General features: G+C 40.9%; 1 protein-coding gene across 2 annotated transcripts in view; it reads left to right on the top strand.

The window, feature by feature from the left end:
• Positions 1–15,295, top strand: part of PAX5 (paired box 5) — a 262,740-nt gene that overhangs the window by 195,751 nt on the left and 51,694 nt on the right. For both annotated transcript variants that reach the window (XM_038769884.1, XM_038769883.1), the window contains one exon: positions 1,971–2,072. In XM_038769884.1, the coding sequence (XP_038625812.1) occupies positions 1,971–2,072 (102 nt within the window). The remainder of the gene's footprint in view (positions 1–1,970; positions 2,073–15,295) is intronic.

Here is a 15,295-nt window from a genome sequence, read left to right as displayed (position 1 = left end):
CTCAGTGCTTTAGCTTTATCAACTGTAAAATAGGTAGAGTGATTGGTATATGCCCCCTCCATTTCCTGAAGAATGGTATGGAAATTGATTGAAGAATATGTCAAGTGTTTTTGTGCTCTGTGGGGAAAATTGTGGCAAAAATACTAGGTGGCATTGCCATTTTAGGTTAGCCTAGAGACGTCACTGCGGTACTTCAGTTGGGTAGAATGTGTCCTCTACTTCATCAATCAATCAATCGTATTTATTGAGCGCTTACTGTGTGCAGAGCACTGTACTAAGCGCTTGGGAAGTACAAGTTGGCAACATATAGAGACAGTCCCTACCCAACAGTGGGCTCACAGTCTAGAAGGGGGAGACAGAGAACAAAACCAAACATACGAACAAAATAAAATAAATAGAATAGATATGTACAAGTAAAATAAATAAATAAATAGAGTAATGAATATGTACAAACACATATACATATATACAGGTGCTGTGGGGAAGAGAAGGAGGTAAGACGGGGGGATGGAGAGGGGGACGAGGGGGAGAGGAAGGAGGGGGCTCAGTCTGGGAAGGCCTCCTGGAGGAGGTGAGCTCTCAGTAGGGCCTTGAAGGGAGGAAGAGAGCTAGCTAGGTAGTTGTGTGGAGGGAGGGCATTCCAGGCCAAGGGGAGGACATGGGCCTGTTGACATCTTGTTGTCAGATGTCAACAAGGTTGCAGCTGCTTTGCCACTGCTTAGATATCTCCACACCTCACTTCAAAGAGGTGTGTTGTGATGGTGTGGAGAGGGCAATAATGTAAAGATAGTAGTAATAGTATTAAGTTCTTATTGTGTGCAGATCACTGTACTAGGTGTTGGGAAAGAATACACAGGTAGGAATTAGACATAGTCCCTGTCTCTGAGGGGCTCATAATCTAGTAGTAATAATGGGGAGAGGGGATTGGTGGCAGAGATACAGGGAGAGATGAAACAAAAGCACTAAGATAACCTAGAGACAAAAACAAATGCTCAGTAGGGTAATGTGTCTTGAGGAGCAGAATTTCTGGCAGCTCACAGCTCAGAATTCACAGTCGCTACAGCAGCGGCCACCACAGTCTTCCTGAGGTGTTGTGGAGATGGGGCCAGGCTGTGGCTGCTTTTCTGTGTCCTGCCAGGGTGGTGTGAGGCAAGTCGGAATGGAGGTACCTGGTGATACAGAGGAGAGCTGGTGTGGAATCTTTCCTCTCTGAGTGCCCCCAAGACTACACTGCTGCATCTTCATGAGCCATGGACCGGATAGTTGGTCCTATTATCATTCATTTTATTTCAAGAAAATCCTGACATCAACCCTTTACGATACCACCTACGCCTATCTTGGTAGGGTGTATTGTAAACTAATCACAATTCCCAGATGTAGAAACATCCTGGGTAAAGACCAGCAAATAAACCCAATTAATCTGTATCTACCCCAGCGCTTCATACAGTGTCTGGCACATAGTAAGCACTTAACAAATGCCACAATTATTATTATTATTATTATTATTATTATTATTAAAAAAACATATTGGGAGAGAGTGCTCCCTCCTCCACACATGCACTCCAAAAGCACACATACATGTGTTCCCTTCATCACAGTTAAAAAATTTCTTTTACCACATTTGATCTCATTTTCACCCTGAGCATTAAGAATACTAAAATTTGTCCCAGAAATGGTAGGTTCAAGGTTTTTTAATTATTATTATTATTTTTTTAACCATGGCCAAGGTACAGAGCTGCACACTTTTTCTTGTGCTATTTCCCTTTATCTTGACTTGCTGGCAGCTTATAAAGAAGAAAAGTGTCTTCCCTTCCTGCTGAGCAAAGACTTGGGGGAACAAAGCCCACTTTGGTATTCACAGTACGGTTATGACAAATGCATGGCCTGTGTTCTGAGTGTTCAGGGAAATGTAAAAACATGTCTAGTGGTTGTGAATGCTCACATGGTGATTTGTTGGTTTGATTCTTCAGGTCGTGATTTGGCAAGCACAACCCTCCCAGGATACCCTCCCCACGTCCCCCCTGCTGGACAGGGCAGCTACTCTGCTCCAACGCTGACAGGAATGGTGCCTGGTGAGTTTTCAAAATGCAGCGTTTCCTAGGCAAGCAAAGTGATTGCTGGTTGTTCTATGTGGAGGCCGGCGGCAGACAGAATTATGGTACGAAAAAAAAGCCAGCCTGAAACAAACTCAAGAACAGATGTAAAAGAGATGAAAATGAATAAATGCTTCACTCTGTCTCTGCAACATGAGGAGGCTAACACAACCTTTCAACTGCAAAAGCAAGTCATTCAGTATGAGAAACCTGTTTATCCTCCGGCAGAATGGTTAGATGAATCCTATAGGACCATTTAGAATGATCTGAAACCCCCTTTTTGACCTTTGTCTTTAAATTCCTATATTAAATTTGAGGGGTTTATGAAAATTTGCCCAGGAGAGGGAGCATATTGGAAGTTGTGCTGGTTGATTTGGACATTTATCTGTTAGTATGGAAATATTTATGCCTTTTAGATGCAGCAAATTAATAGCTAACACAGCATCATTAAATTTCTTTTCTTTTTTCTATACGTGTCAGGTTTTTAAAAGGAAGAATCCATCTCAGGGGCTTTGTTTAGGTAAAAGCAACCTTAATACGACAGTAATACACTCTGTATCAGTGGATATCAGTAGCCTTGAAAACCAGGATTATTGTGATGTGATTTCAATAACAATGAGTTATATTTACTTAAGTTTCACTTGAAATGCTTGGGTCCCTAGGTTATGAGAGTACAGTTAGGAGTCCAGTTTTTTTAAATTAGATGTTTCTAAGAGGGCATGCAGGTTCCACCATCATACTTTGCCCAGTTTGGAGTGTTTTACATGCCTGCTTTGCTCACCTCCTTGTTCATTTAGACTTTCAGATGCAATATTCTTTTTTGTATTAAGTTTTCCACAGTTGGGGATGGAGGTTGAAGGTCCAAAGAGTTTTGCTGTAAGATGTGAGCAAGTCTATAATTTTGTTCTGATCCCTTGCTCTCAGATTCTTATAAAAATAAAACGAAAGCAAATTCATTCTAATAACTGATGAAAAAGATTTCCTCAGATGATTCAAATTGATAATAACAGTAAATTAGAGTTCTTTTTATTTCATCATCTTCTTTCCGTAAGCAAACATCATCTCTTTCTCACAGTTGACACAAGTCTCTGCTTCTGAGGAGGTTGCAAGATAATTGGTAGACAGTTGACACAGGTATGGCAGGACCCTCCACCCACAAAGACATATTCAAGGTCTCTCAGGTGCACCAAACAGGAATGGAAGTCATTTTGGATCTGTGGCCTTCTCCCCGATCCCTCCCCAATTGACCGTTCTCCTAATCTCATTGCCTCTTTGTCCTTCCAACCTCTTTTTTGCTCCCATCTCTTCCCATCCCTTTCCTTCCTCAGTCCGGTGCATCATATTACAGGGCTAAGGAAGACCAGGATGACAGGGAGATTTGGAAATTGGGCTCTTTCCCTCATTCACCATTCCTTGTAATGCTAAGTTCCAGTAGTTGTGATTGGGTTATTGGTAGAAGTAGAAAAAGAAGGAACCACACAGATTCATTTAGTGAGTTAAATAATGTCCTTGGTTGCCCCACAGTGGGTTTCCAAAAATAATTAGGAACAGATGCTGTGAAACTGGGAAATGTAATCTTTGAAATCCCTGGGACAGTGTTGGTGGCACATATCTACTCCTTTGGGCAAAGAGCATCTTTGGTCCTCAGAAAGAGCAGAGCTTGTAGAGTCAGGGTTGGGGAATGCATTTTAGAAAGCAGTGGTCACAGGCAAACATGTGCATAAGGTGAGTCACATAGTCTTCCTGGCATGACCAGGAGCAGGAACGACTGGAAAACTTGAAAGCAAAACAGTTCAAAAGACTTTCCAGCTCAGTTTTGTAGACATAAGGGGTTGATATAGTTCAGAGAAGCACCTGAACTTTTCCAGGCTTATCCAAACTAAATCTGCACTCTGAACCATTTGAGTTTCTTTCAGCCTTAATTACCAGTAAGGAGTATAAAATGGCTCTAAGTTTGACAGAGCGCACAGAGTCCTCAGAATATGTGAAAGTTCTTTTCACATTACCAGTAGCTGCAGGAATTAAAGATTAGAGCAAGTACAGACTTTTAATGATAAACCTGCTGGGCTCCCTGAATGCTCTGAGCCTATTTCTTTTCTGACTCTGGGCTCCTATGACACTGACCCCAGATAATGAGTTGGAGTGTGTCTACACTTAAGATTATTTACAAGTTTCTGATTATTCTCATAACCTAATTGGCATTAATAGTTCTGAATGTCAGTTTCTGTTTTAACTCTCTGTCAATACAAGGTCCCAAAGAAATATATATATATATTGTATTAAAGAAAATTCATAGAAATACATATATTTGAATCATATATTGGAACACAAAAAAATAAGCCATACCATTTCTGTGTCAAACTAATTTTTTTAATGGGATTTGTTAAGCACTTACTATGTGCCAGGCAATATACTAAGCACTGGGGTGGATACAAGCTAATCAGATTGGTCATAGTCCATGTCCCACATGGAGCTCACAGTCTTAATTTCCATTTTACAAATGAGGTAACTGAGGCACAGAGAAGTTAAGTGATTTGCCCAAGGTCAGAAGGAAGAAAAGTGGAAGAGCCGGGGTTAGAACCCAGGTTCTTTTGACTTCCAGGCCTGTGCTTTATCCACTTAGACCACGCTTCTATGTCCACCCAGTCCAGTATTCTGCCTCCACCAATGGCAACAGGATGCTTGGTGGAATCATGTGATGTTTAGCTTCCTTGACATCCAAGGAGTGGGGAGTAGAGTAAGAAGCAGAGTTGCCTAGTGGAAAGAGAACAGGACTGTGAATGAGACCTGGCTTCTACTCCCACTTCAGTAATACTTGCCCCTTGTGTGACTTTGGCCAAGTCACTTAACTTCTTTATGCCTCAGCTTTCTCATCTGTCAAATAGGAATTAAATACCTGTTCTCCTTCACCCTTAGACTGTGACCGCTTGTGGGACAGGGGCTGTGACTGATCTGAGTGTATCTACCCCAGCACTAATCACAATGCTTAACACAAAGTACGTGCTTCACAATGCCACATTTATTTGGTTAGTTCTATCAGGACAGCCATAATGATTCCTTCTGGCAGCTGATCATAACATTAGGATGAATGTTCGATTCATCTACTATTATAACATTTATTTTAAGGAGTGGTTACTCCCTTGAGCAGAGGCTTAGGGGAAAATGAGTAACCAAAGACAGATTCTGTAACACAGACAGGTCCTGAGAATGATAGGAGGCATCAGCACAACCAAGGACAATCATTACCTGCACATGGTGTAGAATGGAATGTTTGGTCACACATTGGTCTTTTCCGTGACAACCTCATTCATGGATCGAATCTCCTCATCAGGAGTACCATCTTTAAATATGAAGAGCAGATGTGTGTGTGTGTGTGTGTGTTTTCCCAGATCCAATAGTAGTAATTTTTTTACTCTTATAGGTGCTATTCCTTTGGCTTTTTTAACTAGGGTATGGAAAATGCTGTTTACTGGTGTTTTGGCCCTTGAATTGTTGATAGATGAGTTATAAATATAAGTTCTATCAAGACATTGAAACTGATTTCTTACACATATCGTCTGAGTTACTCTTACAAAATGTACATTTACCCCTTCCCTACCCTTTTCTTATGGTTTCCTAATGGAAAGCATTAATGAAAGTGTGGTTTTTTGGGTAATATTGTTCATCGATAAATGTACATTTCCTATTATTATTAATTAGCTTTATTTGTAAAGCATTCAGGAGCATGGAAGACTCTAGCCATGTTAGGACATAGATCTATCTTTGTGTTTGAAGAGTGGTTGCCAATAGTGAGGAGGTGTATCCATGTGGATAAGTGTCAGTGAGAGAAAATCTCTTGCACACTTTGCCTTAGTAATTATTGAGTGTCTACTGTAATAAGCACCTGGGGAAATACAATATGAAAATGAAGAAAGGCACCTTTTCTCACCCTTGGAGTAAGCATCACATCTCGAAGGAGGGTTTGCTCAGATGCCTAGTTTGCTGTCAAATGGCATTTCTGAGTCTTACCCTCACTGACAGATAAGATTGGGACTGCCTGTTTCCTAGGATTGGAGTTTGGGGTTGGAAAGAGAAGAAGAGAAAGGTAAGTCCTACTAATAGGACCTGGATGATATCACAGAAAGAAAGAACAGCAGATTACTCATTTCCTGGTGTCAACATTTGGATTTTCCCCAGATTCATAGGCAGTCATGTTTGTATGTGTGGGTGAGTGAATATGTGAAAGGGTTTGACAGGAAATGAGGGACAGGGCAAGTCAATTTCCATGACTGCTAAGTTCAGGCAAGTTTGGGGAAAATGGTTCTGAACTAAGTATTCATTAATGATGGATCGTATAACTGAATTTAGCAATCTGTTAAGCCACTGCTTCCTAAGCAGTTTCATTTGTGATGCTGAGGTGTTAAACGTAGCATCCAATGACAAGACAGCTTGACAAACAACTGGTCCCAGTGTGTAATACTTTGTCCATTCTTGGAGGAGTAGTATTCGTTACAACACAACTTTTTGGGTGGACTATATGTGGAGAATGAATGACAGCAGGATTTTCAAGCAGCTGCAGTGTGGTGAACAGATATGGGGTGGTGGGAGGGGGTGGAAAAGGGGCCATATGCAATGATAGCAAAAGAAATATTTTAAAATTACAGTGAAGCACCATCTCAGATAATGCCTCATGGCTTCGGAACACTGGGAGATAAGTAGTACCCAGGCCAGCCCTGTGTATCAGAAATAAGAGTAGGATTGATTTTGGAAGAACATGATTGTAAGAAGCAGAATTAAAAACAGTGCTAGGCACTGCAAACAGCAAGTCAATCAACAAAGCAAAAGGACGCTCTTAATATGTTTCAGGGTGGAAAGCACCAGTGGTCATGCATCGGTCCTTTCACCTGACCTCACAAACATGGATTAAATCTCAGTCAGTAGCCTTATTTTTGAATGCACTATGTGGCCTATTGGATAGAGCTTGAACCTGGAAGTCAGAAGAACCTGGGTTCTCATCCTGGCTCTGCCACTTGTCTGCTGTGTGACCTTGGGCAAGTCACTTAACTTCTCTCTACCCTCATTTACCTCCTCTGTGAAATGGGGTTTAAGACTGTGAGCCTCATATGGGACATGGACTATGTCCAACCTGATTAGCTTGCATCTACCCCAGTGCTTAGTACTGTGCCTGACACATAGTAAGTGCTTAGCAAACATCAGTAACAACAACAAAATGTGAGACTCTTTTGTACTTTTGATCCTTCCATTTCAGTTCCTTTGTGGTCATGGAGAACCTTGTGCAAGATTCATACATTTTTTGATTCATTTTTTTTTTTTGCTCCTAGCTTTGAGAACAATTTATTAAATCTACCCCTGCAAGGTCAGTTCAGAAAAATGAAAGTTTCCCTACAATAGTCTCTGCAAAAAAGCCCTATGGTGATTGGGAAATGTTTCCTGAGAAGACTGGGTTCCAAGATTGGCAAAAAGGAAGAAACAAGATTTACTTATTGTGCCTTCTAGAATGTGCTATTTTACTCCTGCTTGTATCATTACTGTTGGAGGGCTACCAACAACAATGGTCATTCCTGGATTTGTTTTCAGTAAACTCTATCGGGTGGTTCTAGTACCTTAAGTGATTCTTTCCTCTCTGAAGAAAATGTGCGCATCATCCAGGGATGACAATTTTAATTCGTAAGAGTTTGTTATGTCTCATTTTTTTCCATGATTTTACTAACACCAGCATTACTGCTTTACAACAGAAGGTCTTCTCGGTTCTGAAACTCTGGCCACTGGGAGGTAGTGCTCAGAGTCAGTAAGTTAGATGATATTTGGGTTTTGGGGTACATTTTCTGAAATTGTCAAAATGGCATGGTATTGTTCCATCGTAGGCAGCTTCGGCACTCCAGGAGACTGCACCTCGATCAGGGGCTCAATTGGGGTGGCTTGTGCTGGGTTAGTGCTCTGTTATTTCTAGACAAAATTTTGCACTGAGGAGGATTCTCTAATATTATTATTTTTTCCTGGATGGCTACCCTCTATTTGGTTACATTTGTTTCAGTGGAACCCTTTTCTAAAAATGATGATGGTATTAAGCGCTTACTATGTGCCAAGCAGTGTTCTAAATGTGATTCTTCCTTTAGCTTCCTCACATTTATAATAATGATAATAATAATAATTCTGGTATTTATAAAGTGCTTACTATGATGTAGTACTTGATGTAGACTAAATCTGCATCTCCAGCCCTGATCTCTACTTGGATGTCGTCCTGTCACCTCAAGCTCAACATGTCCAAAACAGAACTCCTTATTTTCCCACCCAAACCCTCTCCTCCCCCTGACTTTCCCATGACTGCAGACGGCACCACTATCCTTCCTGTCTCACAAGCCTGTAACCTTGGCGTTATCCTTGACTCCTCTCTCTCATTCAACCCACCTACTCAATCCATCACTAAATCCTGTCTGTCCCACCTTCACAACATTGCTAAAATCCACCCTTTCCTCTCCAACCAAACTGCTACCATACAATCGCTTATCCTATCCCACCTGGATTACTGCATCAGCCTCCTTGCTGATCTCCCAGCCTCCTGACTCTCCCCACTCCAGTCCATACTTCACTCTGCTGTTTCTACAAAAGGGTTCTGAACATGTCTTCCCACTCCTCAAAAAACTCCAGTGGTTGCCCATCCACCTCCGCATCAAACAAAAACTCTTCACCATTGGCTTTAAAGCACTCAATCACCTTGCCCCTCTCCTACCTCACCTTGCTACTGTCCTACTACAACCCAGTCTGCACACTTTGCTCCTCTAATGCTAACCTTCTCACTGTGCCTCGTTATCGTCTATCTCACCGCCGACCCCGGCCCACGTCTTGCCTGTGGCCTATAATGCCCTCTCTCCTCACATCCGACAAATTACCCCCCACCCCCCCCCCCCCACCACTTCAAAGTCTCACTGAGGGCACATCTTCTCCAAGAGACCTTCCCTCATCGCCCCCTTTTCTCTTCTCCCACTCCTTCCTGCGTTGCCCTGACTTGCTCCCATTGTTCTCCCCCCAGCCCCACAGAAATCATGTGCATATGTGTAATTTATTTATTTATATTAATGCCTGTCTCCCCGCCCCCCCCCCCCCCAGACTAAAAGCTCGTTGTGGAGAGGGAATGTGTCCATTAATTTTTGTATTGTACTCCCCCAAGCACTTAATACAGTACTCACCATACAGTAAGCGCTCAACAAATATGATTGAGTTGAATGAATTGGAAAAAATGTGTCAGGCACTGTTCCAAGCCCTGGGGTTGATGCAAGATAATTGTGTTGGACATAGTCCCTGTCCTTCATAGGACTCACAGTCTTAATCCCCATTTTACAGCTGAGGGAACTGAGGCCCAGAAAAGTGAAGTGATTTGCCTTAGGTCACACAGCAGACAGGTGGCAGAGTCGGGATTAGATCTCAGGTCCATTTGACTCCCAGGCCTGTGCTCTATTCACTAGGCAACTAGCTTCTTTATGGACTTCAGCCAGTGGCACAAAACTTCCAGCTATAGAAGATAAACCACAAATGCCACCAAGCATCCTAAGCCCCATATTTATTTCATATTAGCTTGGGACAATTTTCATAGAGTTGGGCAGGCTGAACTTCTGCACCTCATGCCTTTTAATATACATAAATCAATATGTTAGTAACCTTAGTTTCCACAGCTCTACCGAGGAAAAAAAAATGAATACGGGCACTAATTAAAATAGCCTCCTCGAAAATAGAAAATTAACACTATAATGCAATCTAATATTTGTTCATTTATTCAAATCATATTTCTTGAGCACTTATTGTGTGCAAACACTGTGCTAAGCACTTGGAAGAGTACAATATAATAATAAACAGACACATTCCTTGCCCACAGTGAGTTTACAGTCTGGAGGGGTGGACAGACATTAATAAATAAATAAGTTACAGATATGTACTTAAGTGCTGTTGGACTACTGCATACTAGAGCATGGGCCTGAGAGTCAAAGGACTTGGGTTCTAATTCCGGCTCTGCCACTTGTCTGCTGTATGACCTTAGGCAAGTCATTTCTCTGTACTTCACTTCTCTCATCTGCAAAGTGGGGATTCAATACCTGTTCTTGCTCCTACTTAGACTGTGAGCCCCAAGTGGGACCTGATGATCTTGTATCTTCTTCAGTGCTTAGTACAGTGCTTGGCACACAGTACGCGTGGAACAAATATCACGATTATTCCTATGTTAGTTCCCAAGGCAAAGGGTGAGGGAATCATAGTGAGGTGAAGGGAATCTTTGACTACTCCCTGCTGTTTTGTCTTCATTCTCAGCCTAAGAAGAAAAATAGAATGCATTTATAAAATGCCACATTTGGATTTCAAAATATTTGGCCAATATGAATACGTTGTCACAACAGGTCTTTGAAATTGGATCAGTATTATAATTCTAATTTAGCAGTTGCAAAATTGAAGCACCTGACCAAGGCAAAAACTTCTTTTTTGAGTTCCTATTTCCTGATTTCTTGCTTAGGTCTCTTTTGTCCTTTAGTCTCCAAGACTGATAATTTCGCACCTTCAATTTGCATAAATTAAAATATGTGAACTTGTAAAGGGACAGAATGGGCATTAATCACTCCAGTACCTAGGTTGCCTCCTACTGAAAATTAGGTGTTTAGGTAGGGGTATTAACTTTTTCAGGCCACTAGGAGATCAGTTAATGAGCTACAAAGGAGGTGGGGTCAACTGTTACGCAGTCAATGTCACATGCAGTGTCAGTTTTCCTGAGTTTATCAATTCCATTAGACCTCCAGATGGACTGCTTGTTAAACATATATTCTTCCATCTCTCTTCAGCGAGAATAATTTTCTTCAGGATTAATACCTTCCTAAGATTTACCTGTCCGTTTGCCATGTCTAGACTGTACAGTATAATACCCTTGACCTGTAATTGGCACAAATGGTCACTCAAATGTTTCAATTTCCAGGCTTTAATTGACTAAGATCTTTCTATCTCCAAGATACCTACAATACACTCTCCTCATGTCCTCTTCTCCATCAAGTCCACACAGTAATCCATTCTCAGAGTTAAACTAACAAGAATGGGAATAACAGCTTTTTGTAGATGAATTATTCTACGCTGTTTGAGCCTTCTTTCCCACGAGGTTAACTTCTGATCTAGTGTTACAGATTCCTGAAAAGATGCAAAAATAGTGCAGTCCTTCTCCCAGCCCGTCCAAACTTTAGTAGATTAGAAGGGAAAGAGAAATGTATCTCCTCCTTGGAGTGTCTTTTTCTCAGTACTGTCAATGCCTAGAGACAGATAAATGCTAGACAGAGAGCTACACAAATAGATAAGTGTTACTATCTGGGCTTTATCTTGAATTTTCTTTGGACTGAATTATGTACACAAGTCTTCACTAAAGCACGCAGCATCTTTTTTCTCTATAACTATAAAAAATGTACTTGTCAGCAGGTCATAATGGATAGAGCCCCGACCTGGGACTCAGAAGGACCTGCGCTCTAATCCCTGCTTCGCCACTTGTCTGCTGTGTGACCTTGGGCAAGTCACTTGCTTCTCTGTGTCTCAGTTACTCATCTGTAAAATGGAGATGGATTCTGTGAGCCCCATGTGGGAAAGGGACTGTGTCCAAACCTATTGGCTTGTATCCACCCCAGCACTTAGTACAGTGCCTGGCACCTAGTAAGCGCTTAGCAAATACCACAATTGTTATTATTATAATTTACCCACTGTTCTTGTGAACATTTTTTAACTGTAGCATGGTACGTGGCAAATTGTCATTAAGTTTAATAGTATCAAGTCACTGTCCTATTTAGGGGTGTGGAAAATGTTATGCATGTCCTAAACCTGTTATTTGTTCATGAGATTTGAGAATACAGTCCCATAGAACCCAAAAGCAAATCTCTCAGGATGCTAATTGTATGCGCCTTTGTCTTCATGCTCTAAACCCGGAGTACTAGTGTCTGTCACTAGAGTAGGAGCAGACATAATTCCAATAAGCAGTAAAGAACAAAAAGGAAGCCACGACTCTGTCAGTTATGCTAGCAGCCCAAACGGAGCATGTGATGGTATAACCATTCTCTGAAATTTAAAACATATGAGGCCTCTGCCTTAAGTTACTGGCCTCTCTTGCTCACACAACTCCCTAAAGGGAAGTCATTGTGCATGACAGTCTGACAGCAAAATTTCCAAGTTGGATTCAAATAACTGAGGATGGATTTTTACCCTCTAGTCTATGTCAGTATAGATGAACTTACTAGCAGGGTTTTAATGGGGAAAAAAAGAAAAAGGAATCAGATTCCCCTCTTCCCTTGACAGTTAGACTGAGGTGCCTGTCTGGTCTCAACTCCATATGTCCAGCAATAAATAGTGTGAATCTGAAATCCCATGCAATTTTCTCCAGTCCAGTTCTTGTAGTTGTTCAATATGTATTCCATATTCTGGATAATAACCTGGATAATCCTGGTTAGTTTTTATCTCACAAGCAAAAATAGTGGGTGGAATACAGAGGTTGAGTTGAAGATTTTTCATGTGGTAAGGCAAACTGACTTTTTTATCACTAGACCCTTTCTCTAACACATTGGTTGTAAATCATTTTCCCTGATAATAATGATAGCCTAACAGCTAGTTACTTTCCTAGAAATAAGGGGATTTGTGTGGAAATCCTCTACTGAACACTCACTCCTATTGTGTCTGTGAAAATGGAGGGCTCCATTTTCTCAGCATGAAACAACCCTTATGGCAAGGTAAAGGTGCTTGGTGCATTGAAAAATGAAGTAATCTGATTACACGAGGGGGAGGCAATGATAAATAATTCATGACAAACTAATTCCTATAAAACCTTAATCCCCAATAAGCAGCAGCAGAAGAACCACTTAAGAGATCAATGTCAGAAAGCACCAGAGATTTGACAAAATGTGTACATTGAACCAAGGGAGCAGTGCGTTGGGTCCGGTTTCCTCAATCCATTATTTGGGGTTTGGTACTTCTAAAATTTCTGCCAGCATAGGAAGGGTCAGGGTTATGGATGGGATCTTGTGAGCTGTTTGTTTTATGTTATGGTATTGTATCTGAGAATTATAATGTGTTGCATGGTAATATTTTACGGTATTTTCTTCTTTTTCCTCTCCCACCTAATTGCCAGAGCATTTTAAGTCTTGGCTATAAGCATAACATCTATTGTGTACAAAGATAATCTGAAATATGTTCGCACTTAAATGTTTATGAAAGAGAGGGAATGCATGCTAAAACACTATTGTTATCTCATAATCATCTCAGGAAGTACATTGGGCATTGATCTAAGTGGAACAGGGGAAGGTAGGGACATATCCTCCTACTATCTGTTCCTTGGTTCCAGCTGTTTGCTTTATGTCAGCTCTTCTTTGCAACTGTTTGTTAGCATTACTTTTACTGTTATTCATCTAGGTGCTTACAGTAATTCATACCAGCAATTTCTTACAACAATCCTATGAACTAGATTGATGATCCTAATTTAATTTTCAAAAGCAGGTACCTGGGATTGCGGACAAAAATGTCCTAATCTGAGAACCTGGTAGTGATTTGTGTGTTTTGTGCTCTATGCCGTCACATCCTTCAAACAGGGGAGAAACGGTGAACTCACTAGCTTTCCCTCTTTTTTACAAATGAGAAAACTGTGACGTCCAACGTCACCCAAGTCTCCGTGTCTAAAACTAAGTACAGGAACTTATTGGGAAAATTGAGGCAGAAAACCTGAATTCCTCAGGTAATTGCCTTAGTTCTCCACTTGGACTCTGCCCAAGTTGAAAGCAGAACCTAAAAGCATGTGTTTTTCATTGTGTGATCTGCACAATAATTTCCAAGATCTATTACAACTACCTCTAACCCCACTACCAATTTACTTGGGTCTACAGCTTGAAAATATTTTGGTAGTTCCAGTCCTTTCTTAATATACTGAAAAGTAACTAGCTTTGGAAACTGTCATATAGGTCCTGAATGGAGAACTGCCCCTCAAATAATGCCTCCAGAAGAATCCTATGTGTTGGAAGAGGGCAGATTATATAATTTGAACCGGGTTCTTGTATTCCACAATGGATATGGTGATCAAATGCATTGCAGCCCACTGAATCTTAATCTCAACACAACAGTTGTGGTGAAAAGAAATTCTGTTCTCTGCGCTCTGGGCAATTGGGACAGTAATTAACTTTCACCCCTGTTCTCTTTGGCCTTATAATTGGTTTCTTGACCCAAAGTGCTGTAGTTTTCTTTTGTCTAGGCATGGGACTGAATGTTCCTGGGGAAAAAAAGGACACTAATGCATTTGAAGTTGAAAAACAAACACCTCTTCTTTATTTAAAGTATTCTGTTCAGACAACCTTGTGCAGACCAAAGGGCTTGTAATGTAGTGTAATTGAATTGGAATACAGTTATGCTTAAATAATCACGCTCATTCATTTAAATATTTGTTCTGGTTCCTGTGTTGAAAATGCTCAGACAATGGCCCTTGTTACCCTCTGTTTTATTTATTTATTTTCTTTCACTTTTCCCTTCTTCTCTTCTCTGGGGACTCAGCTCTTGGCCTCATCCCTCATGTTTTCCCTTTCACTTGACTGTCACTCTCATTGTCCTCTTGGGGCTCAGAACGGAGGGTGACAGGAAAGGGTAGACCGTCCGGGATAGTGATGCTGAAAATATAGTCATTAATGGGACTCTCGAAACCCAGATGTCCTTTCTGAACACCGGTAATTTGTTTTTAATGAAAAACCATGCAGTGACCCTGAACAAATGAATTTCCTTTATAGGAAGTCTATGTGCAATTACCCAAGTAAAGGACTCCAAAATAGATTCAAAACCTGGATTTATATAAAAAAAGTAAAAGATCAACTGCTCCGTCATTTTCTTTGTGTCTAAAGGATGATCCTATGTCAGAAACTCTCAGTACAGTGTCCGCTTGGAATAAAATATTCAATAACTATAATCATTCTTTGGTTCCCAGCAGTAGTTAATATAACAGAAGATCATAAATTAATGCAGCACCTCCCCTCTCCCCAAGTGTCCTGTTGCCTAGAATTTTCTGCTGGAAACACAGAGGCATCTTATTTTCTACTTAAACATACACAAGATATCTCTCTTACTACCGCAAAGAGAACAACCGAGTTAGAAGTGTTAAAACCAGATGAGTATCATGTTTCATCCAATGATAAAGTGTAGCTATTGGGAGTTTTCTTAGCAGAAAACAC

The sequence above is a fragment of the Tachyglossus aculeatus genome, chromosome X4, assembly GCF_015852505.1.
Source record: "Tachyglossus aculeatus isolate mTacAcu1 chromosome X4, mTacAcu1.pri, whole genome shotgun sequence".
Lineage (NCBI taxonomy): Eukaryota > Metazoa > Chordata > Mammalia > Monotremata > Tachyglossidae > Tachyglossus > Tachyglossus aculeatus.
Note: the sequence above shows the minus strand (reverse complement) of the source record. Positions and strands in the feature narration are given on the sequence as shown.